Genomic DNA, 18,569 nt, shown 5'->3' with positions numbered 1-18,569 from the left:
GTTCCTGGGTGCCCTGTAGGGGCACAGCAGGCAGTGCCTGGGAGGCACGGCTGTGGGGCGCCAGTGCGGTGCTGCGTGTGGGGTGTTAAGACTCCAGCCTGGAAGGGCGGTATTTTGCCCACTAGGGCATAGGACCCCGAGAAGGGTCAGAGGGCCAGGCATGGCTACGGGCCACCTGAGCCCCGGGCACGAGAAGCGCAGGACAGGCCCAGAGAGGGCGATGGGTGCAGGAGGCGCGAGCATAGAAGGCCCCAGTGTGGGCAAGCGCGAGAAGTGCAGGACAGGCCTAGAGAGGGCGAGAGCGCGAGAAGTGTGGGACAGGCCCGAGTGCAGGCAAGGGAAGCGTGAGAAGCACTAGCAAGGCCCAAAGTGGGCGAGAACGTGACGAGCGCGAGGCATAAGCCCCAAAGGAGGGGGGGAAGCCTACTAGGAAGCCCCAGAGAGGGGCGAGGGCCAGCATAAAAGCCCGGAGTAGGGCGAGTGCACAGTTGGAGGCCCACGGCGGGGCGAGCGCACTATTAAGAGCCTGAAGAAGGGCGATCTCATGAGTAGGCCCCAGAGAGGGGCGAGGGCCAGTGTAAGAGCCCGGAGTAGGGCGAGCGTGCCGGTAGAGGCCTGAGTAGGGCAGGGCGCGCAGTTCAAAGCCTGGAGAAGGTGATTACACGAGCAGGAGCCCCAGGAAAGGGCAAGGCAGGGCGTGCAGGACAGAGCCTGGAGAGGGCAGGGCATGCGGGATAGAGCCTAGAGGGGTGAGCTTAGTGAGAAACTTAAAGGAGCCAGCTCAGGGGCCAGCCTGAGTGGGCTAGTGAATACAAGGGAACCGGCAAAAGGGCACGAGTTGCGTGACAAGCTCGGGAGCACCAGTAAGGGCGCGGGTTGCATGACAAGCCCAGGGGCGTTAGCCAGGACGCCGGTTGAGTGACAAGGCCAGAGCACCTATGGGAGGTGCCAGTTGCGTGGCAACCCCAGAGCACCAGTCAGGGTGCGGAGAGCAAACTGACCAGTCAACGTCTGGGATATCTGCGAGGCTTGGGGCGTGCTCAAGGGGAGGTTGGAGGCACGCGTAGCCCATAAGGCCGGGGTGCACGGGGACACTCCTCAGAGGATACGGGCCAGTATGAACATAGCACCATGTCATAGAGAACAGTAAGGCAGCCTCCCTTAAAGATATATATACAACAGCAAGACATGGCGGGCGAGACAGAGGGTGCTAAACAGTTAACTTGGCACGGTAGGGGGCGCTAGGGGGATCACGGCTGCTCCTAGGGCCCACCCCGTGACACTGAGCATTCTCATTCAAACAAGAAATATTTAATAATTTGAAGAATGCTCTTTTGGTTTGTTCAGAGAACCTGACTTTACAGGATGCCTCACTGAAAAAGCCCAAGATGCATTTTTTCCTCCAGTGCTTCTACGTATCTTCTTGGGTCTAGATAAGTGTTAACAGAAGAAAAGAAGTTGGTCTAGTTACATTTCAACCATGCATAAAAAAAACCATGGGAAAAAACTAGAATTTTTCCGCATTGCGCCACTGTAAATATTTCATGTACACTACAAGAAAACCAGAATGTTTTTAAAATAAGAACATTAGCATATTGGATAGGAAGTACTCTTCTGTTAATTACTTATTTTCATCTCAGCAGTCACAAAAGCATAACAGTACTTAGAATGATATAAGAATTATTTCAGTCTTGGCAAACCAGTCAGTAAGAGAAATGCTGAAAACTTGGGTTTTGTTGTTGTTGTTTCTTTAAATCTTGAGCATATACCACTTGCCTCAAAATTGATGGGAGTAGTTCAGGATCTTGTGGAAGGCTTATAACAAGGCTCCATTTTAAGTGTTCATTTTATTTTAGGTAGCAAGGAGCTATTTGTGTGAAGCCGCTCCTGGTTTTTGTTTTTTCTAACTAAGTGTCTCCAGAAATAAAAGTGACCTTGGGATGCAAAATCTATATATTAAAAATGTTATTCATAGCAGTTAACTCCCACACTTTGACACAGTTAACATTTTTTATGGCACCAAGGAAAACAAATTAATATTCATCATTTTCTACAGCACTGGATGCATTATCAACAGTGGTATTGTATTTATATTTTTAATGTGCCTGGGCTGTGTCTCAGTCACAAACCCCTCAAACCCTCTATTATAAACTCTATTCCTTGGTGTGACTGACTTGATGAGATACTAGCTGCTCCACTACTGAAATGATAACTTCACTCCGACTGGACTGTTTCTTACAATAAATGCTTATATCATAAGGATTTCAGTATTTGCTGGTGTGGCCCTTGTCAGTAGTTACAATCTAGAGTTAATGAAAAAAAAAAGAAAATTTCAGTTACATGATGCGTGTCCCAGCTGAGGGAAGGATTTGTTTCTGCCTCCTTACTCACCGTGTTATTAGCAGTAGCGTGGAATTTGCTTCCAAAAATTCTTGCATCAGTGTTAGTGTCTGACAGCCTTCCAGTATGTGCCTTTCAATATGTGCTGCCTAACAAGTTCTATATATTGATCAAACTACCCAGGCAAGACATTTATTTCCAAACAGAAGCCCTGCCTAACCTATCAGCTCCTGAGTGAAATAATACTCATAGTGCCTAGGTCTTACATGGCAGTTTTTGTCTTATAGTTTCAAAATCCCTTTCAAAGGAAGAGCAGTATCATTTTTCCTAATTTTAGAGGTGGAGAAATTGAGACAAAGGAATGAATGAAGTGACTTGTCCAAAGTCATCCAGTAGCCAACTAGGCACTTAAGCCAGGTCTCTAGACTCCCACTTCAGTTCTCTGTGCACAAGATATAGAATGTTTTTTTCTCAGTGAAGTTAGTCAAAAACAAATGATTTCCTGAGTTTTCCAAAAGCCTTGGTTCCAGTAAGATCCACAGGATGTTCAAAACAGCAAGAATTCAGAACTTAAATGGCCAACTTGTAATGGTTCTTGGTTTTCTATAGGAATTTTTTTATTGATGGTTTCCTTGAAAAAGAAATTATTCATATGCTATTAAAATGCCTCCAGGTATTTGTATTGGTTCTTTGCCACAGTCCCCTACAGTGAGAGACACAGGCCAAATCTTCATGTATACATAGTCAACATCTAACTAACAAGCCTTAACAAATTGCATTGACCTCATTGTACAATAAAATGGGGGCAAAAGGGAATCTCTGAGTAATTTCCAACATCTCTGGATGGGTATTTTCAGAATATGCTGCACATGTGCAGTGGGTAACTGATGAATAACCAGTTAAATTATCAGTCTTACTCTTCTTTGGTACCAGTTTTCTTAAATCACTGGTAAAATATTCAGTCATGTAAATTCTAAATACATGGGTTGTATTTGGGAGTCCAGCCATTGAAGTATTGAAACTATCAGTACTAAACAATGGGCATGTCTACATGTGCAATTAATGTGCATGGATTTGCTGTGCAGTAAATGAATGCGCAGTAAACTACTCCTGGGTGTGCACTGACACGTACTCAGATCAGGAGCAAATTGCACCTGATGGAAGCAGTTTAGTTCAGAGCTGCCCTGACCTGCTCTGCCCCCTTGCAGCAGCCAGGGGGAGCTCTAGGCTCTGGCCTCAGTTAACCAAGTGCCAGCCCTGGACTGGCAGGGGGATCTAAGGGCTTAGTCCCGACCTTAGCCTAAAAACCATGCATAGCCTAATTTACTGCACAGTAGCTGCTGCACATGGTTAAATGGTGACACCTGGCTGTGCAGTAGATTAGTCTACTATGCAGTAAAGCATCTTGTGTAGACAGACCCACAGAGAATACATGACTTGCTCAGTGTAGGAAATCTGTGGCAGAACAAGGACTTAAACACTAGTCTCGTAAGTCTTAGGGCTATTGTTACGGAATCATCCTTTTTCTCTTACATTTTAGGAACATAGGACTAGAAAGGGGCTCTCAGTCACTAGGTCTAGTCCCCTACAGTCAACCATATTGTTTAACTCGGCTTATAGTTTTCAAGTTTTATCTGAAAGCAGTTAGGTTTTTTGCCCCACTGCTCCCAAGGGATGGCTGATCCAGATCCCGATCATCTCAGTGTTAGAAACCAATTCCCTGGTAAACTTTATTCATGGCAAGTTAGATCCATTTGTTCTGCCAAGTTAGTGTTGCTCCCTGTTGATGATATCTAAGAAGGAGTAGACTCCAGGTCCTCTGATTGCCCTATTAATTGGAGAATGTGAGGAATCGCTGGCTGCGTATACCTGAGATGCTGACTGCACAGTCGTTACTGAGCATACAAGTACTAAACAACTACACAGTAACCCGAGTTACTGCACAGTAGTGCTGACAAATACCTTTTTTGTAATTCTGCTGCACTGTAGCCTAATACTACTGCGCAGTAATGTTGCCAGAGCTGACCCTAGGGGTGTGCAGGGCCTGGGGTATATCAACCTTTGTGGAGCCTGTGTGCAGGGTCAGGGGTGGCAAGCAGCTGGAGCGCAGAGCCGGGGGTGGGGTGGTGAGCGGCTGGAGCGCAAGAGCTGGTGGTGTGCAGTGGCCACACGGAGTGGTGGCACCCTCGGCACGTGCCATGGGGCCCAGGGCAGTTGCCCTGATTTACCCCCCTCCCCCCACCCAAAGGGTTGGCACTGAGTGTCACTTCATGGTTTTTGCCACATGTTACTATGCAGTAGTCTTGGGCTACCACACAGTCAGCAGTTTCCACTGAATCTGCAATTCTTACCAAGTCCTTTGAAATTTAATTTAGCAATTGGATATGATGAACAGGAGGCTGCTTTCATGTTTTATGAACTTATGAATGTATGTATACCATATGCGCACCTGGTCTTGAAATGTTTACTGGAGGAATATATAAGGAAAACAAACAAGAAAAATGGCTTAGGATGCTTAGGATAAATCCTCCTGAAGTAATTGTGCAAGGGTTGTGAAGAGACAAGAGCCCGGTTATTAGCTGTGGAAGTTCTGCCTCCTGCTTCCAGGCAAATTACAGAACTCCCTTTTGACAAGCCAGGCTCAAAGCCAAGGAATGGACAAGAACAAAGGAACTCTGGCTGGATGAAAACGAGCCTTTCCAAAGGAAGGCTTTTGGGCCATCTAGTCTGAGGCACATATCCACTGGGATGTCTAAAAAAGACAGGCCTGTCTAGGCTACATGAGGTGGTAGAACTTTTTGGGCTACATAGATGTGTACAGGATATTATTTTAAAATACTTTTCCCCTGCTGTGGAGATTAAATAACACTTTGTTTTAACTTAGCTGTTGGGTCGTTATATCCACCACTGATCAGTCTCACAAAGAGAGGTGCTGCATGTGCTCAGTTGTACCTCTGTGAATAAGCCTGGCAGGTTCTCATTTAAAGAATGGGAGAATTGTGGCTTCCTGTTCCAGGAGGGATAAAAGCTGGATGTCTGACATTTTGAGAACATGCATTTTGAGGTCAGTAAGGGGACAGAGGTGCAACTTGCCCTGTAACTAAGTCATTAGGAAGGGTGTCAGATAAATTGTTCAGTGGCCAGGATAGGGGTAGGGAAGAGAGAATAAGATTATCTGAGAGTTGTCAAACATATGTTTTCTATCAGGAGTGATTTTTTTTTTCTTTTTTATGAGAAGGGGTCTAGTCAACAGGACACCTTATTCATAGAACTGAATGCAAGACCTGCAAGAATCTCCAGCTATACTATTATAATATACATCTGAATTTAATCACGTGAAGCTCAGCTATGGATTAGAGTTGTCCTAACCTGTTGCTAGGAAGGCGGCATGGAAAAAGCACAATTTCGTCTTTGCTTTTCAGAGGCTTTCTCTTTCAGATTGCTAAATAATTGTTGGCTTCCTTTGAAACCTCTTCATTGTAATTTTTTGGAGATTCCACTGAAACCTGCCATGTGACAAGACCTCTTAGCCAGAGGGCCTTCTTTGGTCGGAACAATCCTACGGCTAACCTTCAAAGAGAAAAAGTCATGTTTTATAAGAGCTCTCTGTTCCCTTTTACAATGTGCTTCTTCAACCCGTTGAAAATACATGAAAAGGAAAATAAATTTTCATGAGTAAGATTTGAGTAATTAATTGGAGGCTGGAAGATTTTCTGCAGTTTTATTACTAAAGTTTTTATTAACTCTTAATACCAGCAGTTTGCCTTTTAAATTGTAAAAATAACTGAGAAACTAAATATGTGGGTAATGTTGAGTCATAAATATGAAATGCCAGTGTAAAGCATGCATATAACTGTACTAATGTCTATAGTCACTCAGGCTGTCTGGCTTCTAGCTAGTTTGGTATACACCGGGTGTGTCTACATGAGATACTTGTTGCGCAGTAGCAGGCAAATAGCACATCACAGCACGGACAGTGCTAATATGGTACTGCGCAGTATTTTTAGGCTACTGCACAGTAGCATCACCTAAAAGATGTTCACCAGTGCTACTGGGCAGTAACTCCAGTTACTGTGCATTTATTTAGTCCTTGCTTATACAAGGACTAAATAAATAGGCAGCGATGACTATGCAGTAGTTTCTCAGGGAGATGTGCCCACTGTCTGTTCTTCTACTCTGGGATTCTGTATAAGATGGGCTCCAGCCCAAAGTTCAGAATTTATTTCAAGTTTTATTAGACCCGGTTTTAAATTTAGCACAAAACCAGAAAAAGTGTTAGTTATTAAGACTTCTCTAAATGGTAGAGTTGTTTAGCTCTGTGCTTTAGGTAGACCTTGTAGAAGCTATTCTTAGTGTTCCTTGATCTCCCATCCCTATACTTGTAATGAGTCAAAAATACACTGTGCTGTGCTTGCTACAATACTATTGTTTGTTTTTGATGAGTGTTATTTCAACATGGTGTTATTACAGTGATGGGTGATTTTTCTTTAACAAAACCTGTTAGGAAGAATGGCACATTTTTCAGCAGACCATACACTTTTAAAGCAGCCATTCCTTAACACTCTCAGAAAGAGGCACCTGACTGTCAGAAGGAGGCACTTGTTTGTGCTGTTATTTGTATGTGAGTAATCATGCCATTCTGTGGATCTAGTCTCTTTATCTTTGTGTCTGTATCTTTAAATTAAACATGATGGGAATGCAGAAATAACACATATCAAAAACAGCTTTTGATTCTTTAAACCTATTTTCTTAAGTTGTGCTCTGCTGAAAACCATGAGTGTGTACATGCATTGCATAGCCTTTAAAATAGCTGCATTGGCAGTGCTGACATGACTTGTGCAGAACTTGCTGCTTATACTGAGAGTAAAGATACTGGCACAAGCTCAGTAATAGCAAAACAACATCTAATTACTACTGGATGAATGTACAGTTCTTCTTCCATCCTTCTGTAGGCAGGAACTGCACACTTTTTCATGTCTTCTCATTTTACTGCCAAGATAGATCCTTTCTGTGCCACACACAAATGTCCACTGCTGGAATGGTGCTATAGGAAATTCTGTCTGAACTATACAACTGTGTTCTACTAAGGGCATTTCCCATGCTTCTGGGCTTTGCTGGTTGCCCCCTTCTCCCTTTTTTGCTACATGTGTCAGGGACTTTTTAAGCCTTCCTCATATAAACCGATATAAACTACAACAAAAGAGTAAACCCACTGGCTATAATGCAAACTATCCCCACACTGGGTCCAAACATAAATGCCAGCTTACTGGCTGTATGACAAAACTTCCCCCCACCTTGGCTTGTATTCCTCACAAAGCAGGGCTCTGCCCTATATGTCCTATTGCTGGGGAGCTAAGCCTGCAATAGGCACTCACTGCATCTGAGCCCCTGCCTATACCTTCAAGTAACAGAAGGCACTGGCTCCCTCTTACATAAATATATGTATCTAGTTTAAGTAGTCTGTGGGTGTGCCTACATATGCATTTAATCCGAGATCAATTTACCTGCAAGAAAACATTCCTAGGCAAGTGTCTACCCATGCAGGAACTTGGGATCAGATTTGCTGCTCTTAGCACCACACTGCTGCCACTTCCTGCAGCCCTGCAGTGGGCACTGCCACCTCCCAGACCCATGTGGAAGCCTGCTGCTGGGTAGTGGATGCCTGCCAGGGGGCAGGCAGAGCTAGGGTCAGAGGCCAGAGAGCATGAAGGCAACTGCTAGGGCTAGAATGGTGTCCAGCATCCAGTGGTTGTAATCCATGGCCTGCACTGCTCAGGCCAGGATTGAATTCTGCTCCCTCAGCGCCTCCATCCACTTGTGCTCCAGGGCCAGGAGGTGCACCCGGAACTACTGGTCTGCCTGCTTCTGTAGTTCCTCGTGCCAGTCCTGTGCATCCTTGCGGGTGATGTCCTCTGCCTGCCAAGCCCGTACATCCACCAGCTAGTCCTCCACTGCTATCACCAGCCAGCCCAAGAGGACGGTGTGGTCCTGCATCCACCTCTGGCAGAGCTGGTGTATGTGCAGGGGCCTGTTTATGTGTGGTGACAACCCTGAGGCCTCATCCTAGCTGCCAACTGTGGCCTCTCCCTAGTGTGCAGCTGCAGGACCTTCAGAGCCATGAGAAAGAAGATTTTAATGAAAGTTTGCAACATTTCAGAGATAAGATGCTCTGTACCAGGGGCCATGCTCTGCATCCCTTTAGATCGGGGGTCAGGCATGCACAGATGCCCAGGGACCATGGTAAGTCAGTCAAGCAGGGCCAGGCCCAAGCTGCTACTGGCTGAGCCTCACCCCCATCTCCACTCACTCCACAGGGGCAGGTGCACTGCTAGATGCTGGCCATAGGCAGCCTGCCTCCCACACCCCATTCCCAGGTTAGGAGAGGCCAGGCTCCTGGTAGCCCCTGCTGTGGCTCCAGACCCCTCTCCCTGCCCTCCTCCTGCAGGCCAGCCATTGTCCAGTGCTACTGTCCAACCCACAGTGCCCTGGATCATGGCTGTAGGGCTCCTGGATGATTAGGATGAAGAGCTGTCTGCACTCCTGTCCTCCCCACAGGGGTCCTCTCCTTCAAGGTGCCCTGGGGCCAGCCCCCTGCTGTGCTGATGGTGCTCACCAAGTGTGCCACAGCTGTGCATTGCAGGTGGTATGCAAGGAACTTTTTGCATGGGCCAAGAGGTGCCTGACCCATTACACCTGGCTCCTGTTGATTGTCATGGTACTCCAGGTGCACCTGTGTAACTGGCAGAGGACCCTGAGCTCCCAATTCTGGCCTGACAGCCCTTCATCGACATAGGTGTTGGAGCACCCGCCCCACATGGACTGGTGCTGCACCTCCACTCTGCTTCACTGCACAAGATTACCATTCTCCTCCTGCAACCAGTTGGGGCCCCAGATGTTGGGCATGGGTGTGAGCATGGGCAAGGATGATGCCTGGCAGTGGCACCAGGGTGCAGGCAGGCTGGCACAGCTAGGCTACAACCTGCCCAGGGGGACACAGGAGTCTGGAGTGCCTTTAGGCTCCCTGTTTGTGTGCCCCAGGGCTCAAAATGCCTGCATTTGCTGGTAGCAAATTTACTCATGATTAGCAATTTTTACTGTGTGGTCAGCATGCCACATGTAGGCATGCAAGCTTACTGCACAGTAAACTAGGTTACTGCACAGTTAAACATCTTGTGTAGATACTCCCTGTAAGTTGCAAATCCACCTTGCCTTCTAATTCAGTAGAAACATCCTGACAAATACAGATACTGGTCAGAGTCTCAAACATACTGGTATTCCTTGCTCCTCTTCAAACTGAGTTGTAAAACAGAGTTTGTAGATGCAACAACAACCTGACACAGCATCTTCTGTTAGTCAGGACCTTCTTTCTTGGGTACAGTGAAGACACTGAGATGCAGGTAGAAAAATCTGCTAGAAAAATTCTACATCCATCTGTTAGACAAATCTTCTTCTCTGGTGTTCTCTAAATTTAGTTCACAGCCAGCCTGTCTTGGACAATAAAGAGGTTTGACCATTTACCATTGTCTTGCTTTTGTCTAGAAATAACTCAGCTGCCAGCATCTCCTCGGCATCTCTCCCTTAAAAAATTATTCACTTCACCCAGATCTCATTCTGAGAAATGAGACTCACACTAGGAATCTTGTGATGGATATCTTTGATCTTTGAAACAGGCAACTTTCCTTGTGTTTCTCTACCAGCACGATTCTGTTCTTTTCTTGGTACAATTGCAATCCTGGTTAGTCTTGTGGTATTACTCATCCAAAGGGTCATCTTTAAGGTTCGGAGAACTCTTTTATGAATTTACCTCTGAGCAAGTCGGAGGCCTGACATTTCCTTCTGTCAAGAATATAGTAGTGTGCTGCTCTAGTTCAAGTTAATTGTGATTTCAGTATGCTTGCCTGATGCCAGCAGAGATTTAGACATTGCTTTCAGTTTTACCCATCACTTCAGCCAAATTATGACAGGTTTAGTTTTGTCTGTCCTATTGCCTAATGCATTTATCCAGGTTTATTTATTTAGTTGCTGTGTTTTTGATTTCTACATAACTATTTGTCAGAGCCAAATAGTCATGATTGCATTTGTAATATATCTGTATATCTGTAGTATATGCAGCATTATATTATTGTTCCACAATAAATGGAACAAAGTCATGCAGCTGCTGCTGTAAAAATATAAACTTTCAGTTTACCCACAAAATAATATAAATATATGTATTCGGGCAGTGACTGTGATCTGTGCTTCTGTGCATACACCCAATCAGTAAAAAATCACAGATATATAACGTCTTTTATATTATTACCTCTGACCTCATCCTACCACACATTCTGTGCCCTTTATGCCACTTTCTGCACAAGTAGCCATGAATAAGACATATGAGTAGGGACCTACCAAAATCATGGTGGAAGTGGTGTGTGTACTGTGGCTCTTTTAATCTTGCAGGTTCCCCCCGCCCCCACCGCTGATTGGTGGAGAGGCCCTGCTTGCACCTTGTTCCAGATCGGCGAGAAGGTCAGAATATAATATGCAGTTTTAAATATAGTACCATTTTTTCCTCCCACCACTGATTGGATGAGGGGCCCCAGTGGCTCTGCTGCTTGCTACTGACAGGTAGGGAGGCAAAAACTGCAGCTTTTGCTTCCCTGCCAATCAACAGCAGAAGGGAGGGACACATGGGGAAACATGCAAGATGAAAGGAGCTTCCACATACCCCACTTCTGCCATGAATTTAGTAGGTCCCTACATACAAGGTGTAATCCAAGATATGTACATTTCAGATTTGATTTTACTTTCAGGTTCATTCATTAACATGGGCAAAAACTAAATTAAGATCTTCTCACATTGAAAACACAGCTCTGAGGTCTGTTTTTTTTTAATGAATTAGCTGGGAGTTGTATATGCACATAATGGTCAGGACCTAGTCCTTTTACCCATTTGGGGTAAAAAAATGAGAAGGGGCCACTAGTACTGCAGTGAAAGCCTCTTGTACTGCACCATTGAGATCCAGTTTCATGACTTGCTCTAAAATTATTGGTGTAAATGTACCTCTCAGGGATGGAAGTATACTCAAGCCAAAACAGTTCCACAGTTCCTTTGGTTTCACAGGGGCTTTGAATCATATGATGTAGTGTCAGTACCAGTTTTAGTATTGGATAGAATTTGAAAATACAGACTGGCCAAGCAGTTTTTTCTTAAACCTTGAACATTGCTTAGCTGCAAGTTCAGTCCACTATTTAATGTGCATTGTAAAGAAGAAAACCACTGGCAGGGAAGTATCAGAACAGATGCATGTGTTACAAAGTAATTTTCAGAGATGGCTGAAATTCTGAAGCCTTTCAGAAACACTCATAGATGTTCAATATTTCTTTCAGGTCATCAGATTTTGGGACATTATATACAAAGCTGAATTTGCAGCCTGGGATTGCCACAGTCATTGACAATTTCTATATCTGTCCCACCAACAAAAAAAAGGTAAGTGACAAGAAAATGTTTGTGTCTCCTAGAGACCTATAGCCCTAGTTCAAAAATTCCCAAGCAGATCTCCAAACTCCACTAATGTGTGAAGTGAATTTTCCAGTTTCAAAATAAAAGGTGTAATTTTCACAAATATGTTGATGACTTTATGTAAAACTGTGATGCATGGAAATAGGAGGTACCTGTACCTATACCTATCACATACCCTGCCAACTAAAGTATTATAATATTTAATATTTAGCATATTATTATAGGGAAAAGACATGAAGAGGCTCGGGGGTGAGAAAAATCTTTGAGGGCACTAACAAAGATTTCAGTCCTTAGATACTAGAGATTCTCTGGGCTACTACCAATCATAGGACCTGTAACCAAACAAATGGTGCAGACAGAAGTGCAGCTCTCCACTGTAACTGTAACACTTTGCAGGAAGTGTTCTGAGTTGCACTGATCTCCTGAGCCAAACAGAAGTTCACTGTTGGTTCCAGGGGGGAGGAGAATCTAGCTGCTGGCTTTGAGTCTTCAGCCAGTTTCTCTTAGCAACAGCCCCTCCTCTGTCTCAGCCCAGGCTTTTTTCAGAATTGGAGGGGGGAAATGGAGCAGAGGGAGTTAATTCTAGGCATTCCCAAGCTGGTGATGGAGGGTGGGGTGGGTGAATTGGGGCCCCTGCCACCTTGGAGCTGGGGGGCTCCAATACACCTGTCCCCAACTCCAGCAGGGGCTGAAAAACCCTAGACCAAACTCCCTTTGCTCCCTTTCCCCCCTCCCATTCTGAAAATAGCTCAGAGACTGGCAGGAAAGCAGACAGAAGTTATAGAAGATGCTATGTTTGGAAATGTGTTCATCTGAACTCTCACGTAATGAGGTTTTAGATTTTTGCTGGATTGGCCATTTTTGAAGTGGTCTGCAGCCATGCATGCACTTCTGTTTGATCATAGTTATAGGCTGTTTTCTGTGGCCAGATCAGGCAAAAATTGTCTTCTGTCTGTGCCCTAAGTTCTTATGCACTATTTCTCTGCCCAATTAATGTTCTGGATATGAGATCAAGGGCAAGATAAGGTTGAACTGCGGGAATAGTTAACAAATCCATTATGAACATTTATTGAAAAAATAAAACCAACCCCTCCCGAGTTCCAATCTCTTCACTTAAAAATAGCCCTGCCCGGTTGATGGCCCAAACAGCATTAGATAGTGATAAGGTCCTGAGACTGAAATGGGTTCTAAAGGAACTGATCAATCAATTTTTTCTGTCCAGAAATAAAGGGATATCAGAAATAAAAAACAGTGATTTTAAATGGCAAGAACTGTAAAAATCAAACACCTATGCTCTAAGACTTTTATGAAATAAGATTTTTTTCCCCTTTATCTACAATGTGATGCAGAATTGATTTAGTGCAGGGGACATTACTCAGAAGCACAATGTTTATTGTGTTTATCTGTTTGTACCACCTAATCAAAAATCAGGGGAACTCAGAGTTTCCTGTATGATTTAACAGCATTTTCTGTTTCCCTTGAAATTGTGACTGGAGTTTTCGAGCCCAAGTAATGCTACATCCATGTTATATACTGTATTTATAATCTGTTCCAAAACTGGTGATGATTTTTTTTATTTCTTGAAGTAGAACTACCACCAGACACAAAATTGTTTCTGAACAGCATGTATGTTAGAGCTGAGATCTGCTAACTATTTCAAAGACAAAAAGAAATTAAAAAATAAAATTCGTGTTCCTGTCATAATCTGATTGAAGACCAAAAGTATGATGCAGGATAAGAAACATGGAAAATTCTGTCCAGCTGAGACAACAACTGTGTTCAGCATAAAATTAAAACCTATACAGGCTTGTGAGGATCAATGGCAATGTAAATCTACAAGCTGTCTGAGAAAATGAACAGTGGTCACAGGATCACTAATGATTTTCAAGGCTGAAGGGCATTCTGATGCAAAAATGGCAAATTAGCTCAAGCTCAGAAAAATCTGATTTATCAAGGCAAGTCAAAGTACTTAAAAATACAAAAGTGCCTGTTAAGCACTGTTAAGCAGGTTAATGCTTCATTTGAATGCAGCCATTAAATGCAGTTCATTTGGTTGTCTATTAATGTGCTATTGTTGTTCTGTGCTTTGCTTTTACAAGATGTCATCCCGCTTTAAATATTTGAAGAAGAAATTTTAGCTGTTATTAAAGATGTCAGATTGACAGTTTCTAGAAATAAACTCTACATAATGCATAAATGGTGCAAGCATATGAAGTTAAATTGTTCAACTGGTGTACTTCAGAACTGCCTTGGAAACATTGAGTTGTATAGCCATAATGTCAGTCCGTTATAATATTGATGGATACTTGACTGAGGATCTTGGGTAAGACTACCAGTTCATTTCCCAAACGCCATTTGGAAAGTTGGTATAGTCCTCCCAACTTGATTAGTTCTTTATCTTCCTGCCAAAATGTTACTCCCCCTGAGCTGAGTATGTTTCTTATGGCTGCTGCAGCAGAGGGGAGAAAAGGCATAGAGACCTTCTGAATCCTACCACTGAGCTGAGAAGGAGCCAATCCTTATTTAGCTGCAGTGTTGATGAGTACAAGTATGAGCTACCACATTTTGTATGCCATTCTTCAGGTGCCAAAGAATGCATGTTTAGACAGGGCAGACCAGTTGCAGACCACCTCCCTCATCTCTACAAAGATTTGACTAGCTCATGCCAAACTGTACCAAGAAATTCATATGCTAGCCCATGGAGCAGAGGTACCAGGTACAAGTTTCCTCCTCCACACTTTGTTTAATCCTGGCCTTTACAGAAAAAATAGTTCTCATTCTTTTATCACACTTGATTTGCAGTGAAGTGGTTACCTACATCTCAGTCTTTTTCTCCTATATAATAGATCCAGGTTGTAAGATGCTTAGTACTTAACCCTGGATGCAGCAAAGAAATTAAACATGTGCTTAAGTTTAAGCAAAAGCCATCTTGTTATCATTCAGAATTTGGAGAATAAGAATGTAGTCAACAAAAGACAAAGATCAGACAAAAATCCTGCTAGAAATATTCTGATCAAATGTCAAGTACCCCAGTTTCATTTCATTCCAACTGTTGTAGACTGCATTGTTGTAGAATAGTCATGAAATTTTATGTTATGCTCACCTTAGATATTGGCAGGATTTGGGTGAAATTAAGTGACTTGCTTTGATGATAATGGATCTGGAAGGAAACTGTCTTGCAACCGGCTGGAGAGATGTGCAAAAGGCTGAGAAGCTTTAAAAATAAAATGGAACCAGAGCAATCCAAAAATTGGCAGAAGGCTCTAGTTTAGTTCCAGGTTTGGGCTGAAGTTATTTCCTCCTCAGTTTACCTGCACCAATTTGCCAGCTCCTAGTGTAAATTAGAGTTTCATTGAATGTGCTTGGCATCTGTATAGCTGTAATTATAATGTACAAACCAGCGGACTGAGAAGTGTAGTTTAACAGAACCAATCTAAAGTTGTACTGAAAATGTTCAGTCCCTGTAAACTACTCTGGTTTTCATTTGCTTAGGGACCAGTTAAAGAAAGGTGATATTTTTCTCTCACCTTCCTCATTGTTCAGAATGTTAAAAGTTCACAGAATCATAATTCATTGTATTATGAAATAGAGTTCTAAATGCAACAGTTAAGTTCCTAGTATCACATAATTTTCATCAGTTACTCCACAAAAAATGATTGTATAATACAATCATTTTCAGGGTAAACTGTAGGAAGTCTAAAAACTTTGAAACATGCAGTAGAAGAAAGAAAATGCCTTTAAAATGACATGCTGAATCTAGTCACAAAAGGAAAGAGCTAAAAGGGATGTTTCTCTTTTCCTCTATAATTACCCTTCCCCTGTATGAATTATTTATGCTATTTAATGTTGCTGGGACCTAAAGAAGGGCCCAGAAAGGATCTACACTAAGGTCATTGATGTACATAACACTTAGAACAGTTTAAATGTGGATTAAACTTGAGGCGGGCAGACATACAAACCTGTTAAGCTGATTTAAATCCACCTGAAAGATTTCAAAAATCTACCTAGAAAATCAAGGACTAGTTTGAACAAGTTCATGATGAAATGGTTCCACGTTATGCATGGACACCAAGTGCTCTTTGAGGTCTGGTCAGTCCTTAAGTGACTTGGCATGCCTTCTCCCAAAATGGTGGACAAGCCACACAAAAACTTAAAGGATTTATGCTCCATAAAGAACTAGTGCCTTCTCCATACTCTGAGAGGAACCAGCAACTAATGACAGCAAGCTAAGTAGTTTTGCAGTACTGATATAGTTAGGTAGAGGCTTCAGAAGAGTGTTGAGTGAGTGCCTACCTGTGCATGTAGCAATGTTTCACAAGATGCTCTTTGAACTGAATTTGATGGTATAAAATTGGCTTATGGATTCCATACATCTAACCTTATCTTTATCTGGGATTTCCTTGCATTTTAAACCATAAATTTAATATGATTTTATGCTTGTCTTCAGTTCCCTGGTGTGGGTTTTACTACCAGGGAAAAATGGTGTCAACATCCTGAGTTATGTGTACCCTGTAGGAAAATGCAGTTTGATTAGTTGTCTTCAGTTCCCCAATGTGGTAGAGTATGCTTATGACTTGGAAGTGTTGTGCTCAATTCAAGGAATAAGGAATTATGTTCTGAATATATACTGGACATACTCAAATTGAGATTTTGTGATTTTCACAGAAACTGCGAAAAAAAACCTTACTAAAAATAAAATGCTGGCTCCCCAGTGGATACCAGCAGCTACTGCAGCCTGGCCTTGCGGCCCAGCAGGAGTAAGAAGCTGCTGGCTTGAAGGGAAGCATCTGTGGGTAGGGTGGTTGGTGGGTGCATTGGGTGCATTGGGATTGTCTGTCCTCAGGTGTGGGGTTTGGGTGCCTAAAGATAGCTTAATAAGGGTTGGGTGATAGGAAAAATGCAGCCCTGGGGCTGGGGCAAGTTACTGGAATTTCCCAGCTCTGGGTTTGTGCTACAGATGTGTGCACAGATGTTTCTGGGACCCAACCTACAGTAACTCAGCTCACTTCAAGCCACATCATTGTAGATCCTGTGTGTGCACATGCTGGCTGGTGCCAAGAGCCATGTCAGGATTATGATCTAAATAAGTTGGGATGAGTGGGGGGGGGGGCTAGCGGATCTTTGGGGAGGAGTTAACTGGTTTGTGGGGTCTGGCAAGTCCGCAGGGGTGTGGGCTTAGCAGGTCTCTGTTGGGGTTTCCCATCTGGGGCTGCACTGGTTCACACTTTTGGGTTAGATGGGCACAGGTTAGCCTGATTTGTGTAGTCTACCTCCTAGAATCAGGGGTTTGCAATTATTTTAGTTGGAGGGCTGCTTATAGAGTTTTGGTGAGCTTTTGAGGGCTGCAAGGATAGCTCAACCCCCTGGCAGATGCCCTGCCCCCTGTTTGCCATTTTAGGACTGGAAGTCCTGCTCCTAACCCCTGAGCTTTCCCACCAGAGGTCCTTCCCCCTGTCTCAGGAAATACTCCTTTTGGGAAGGGTGTTTGCCATCTTGGAACTAGAAAAAAAAACAAATTATATATTAAAAATCAAACATCTATGATAACATACTTTAATTTATTTTAAAAAATATTTTTGTCCTGATTTGTGTGTTTGCATCATGTATATAGAGGTGTGTAGCAGGGCACTAAGATGCCTGCTACTGGAGGCAGTGTGACGAGCTCAGCTGCCAATCACCAGGGCAGCACAGGTGTGGGGTTGCCATGATAACTGGTCTGGTCAGCTGACCGGAAGGGAGCAGGGCCTGGCCTTTATAAACAACATAGGCCGAGGCCAGAGCCCAGTCCCCCTCTGGCCACCAAAGAGAATGGAGCTCGAGAAAACCCTGATGGGGAGATACATGGAAGTAAGCCAGGTTGGCTTGGAATTTATGTTATAGCCCAGGGGTTTTGTGCTTTATGGTTTTAGTTGTTGCTGGCGCGAGAAGCGCGGTGTTACACTGGAGGTTTGGGTGAGGCTGTAGGGGTGCAGGAGGCCTCAATGGGAGCCCCCCAGTAAGGTGGGGGTGCTCCGAGTGCCAGGGAGGGCGCTGTAGTGGGTGCGAGAAGCGCGAGTAGGAGCCTGGTGCGGGCTATGCGGGCACGGGGAAGAGACTCCAGTGCGGGCTACGCAAGCACAGGCAAGAGTCCCAGTGGGTGTGGGTGCGAGAAGTGTGAGGGCGCGAGAGGTGCGAGTAGGCCCAATGGGCAAGGGCGCGAGAAGCACAAGGGCGTGAGAAGCGCGAGGGCGCGAGAGGCACGAGTAGGCCCAGTGGGCAAGGGAGCAACAAGCGCGAGGGCACGAGAAGTGCGAGTAGGCCCAGTGGGCAAGGGCGCGAGAGGCGCGAGGGTGCGAGAAGCATGGGCAGGAGGGCGTGAGAGGCGCAAGGGTGCGAGAAGCATGAGCAGGAGGGCGTGAGAGGCGCGAGGGTGCGAGAAGCACGAGCAGGAGGGCGCAAGAGGCGCGAGGGTGCGAGAAGCACGAGCAGGAGGGCATGAGAGGCGTGAGGGTGCGAGAAGCACGAGCAGGAGGGCATGAGAGGTGCGAGGGTGCGAGAAGCACTAGCAGGAGGGCGCGAGAGGCGCAAGGGTGTGAGAAACATGAGCAGGAGGCATGAGCAGGAGGGCGCGAGAAGCACAGCATCAGGCACCGTGCCAGGGAGGGAGAAAGGCAGCCTCCCTTTAATGAACTAAAGATCAAAGACGTGGCGGGTGAGTGATAGAGGGTGCAGGAAACCTGATCTGGCAC

General features: G+C 44.5%; 1 protein-coding gene across 6 annotated transcripts in view; it reads left to right on the top strand.

Annotated features, from left to right (window-relative positions):
* The window catches only part of SORCS2 (sortilin related VPS10 domain containing receptor 2), an 882,674-nt gene that overhangs the window by 347,658 nt on the left and 516,447 nt on the right, over window positions 1-18,569 (top strand). For all 6 annotated transcript variants that reach the window (XM_019526396.1, XM_019526393.1, XM_019526392.1 and 3 more), the window contains exon 2: window positions 11,709-11,808. In XM_019526396.1, the coding sequence (XP_019381941.1) occupies window positions 11,709-11,808 (100 nt within the window). The remainder of the gene's footprint in view (window positions 1-11,708; window positions 11,809-18,569) is intronic.

The sequence above is a fragment of the Gavialis gangeticus genome, unplaced genomic scaffold (assembly GCF_001723915.1).
Source record: "Gavialis gangeticus isolate Ggan-Ray unplaced genomic scaffold, GavGan_comp1, whole genome shotgun sequence".
In the NCBI taxonomy this organism is placed as follows: domain Eukaryota; kingdom Metazoa; phylum Chordata; order Crocodylia; family Gavialidae; genus Gavialis; species Gavialis gangeticus.
Note: the sequence above shows the minus strand (reverse complement) of the source record. Positions and strands in the feature narration are given on the sequence as shown.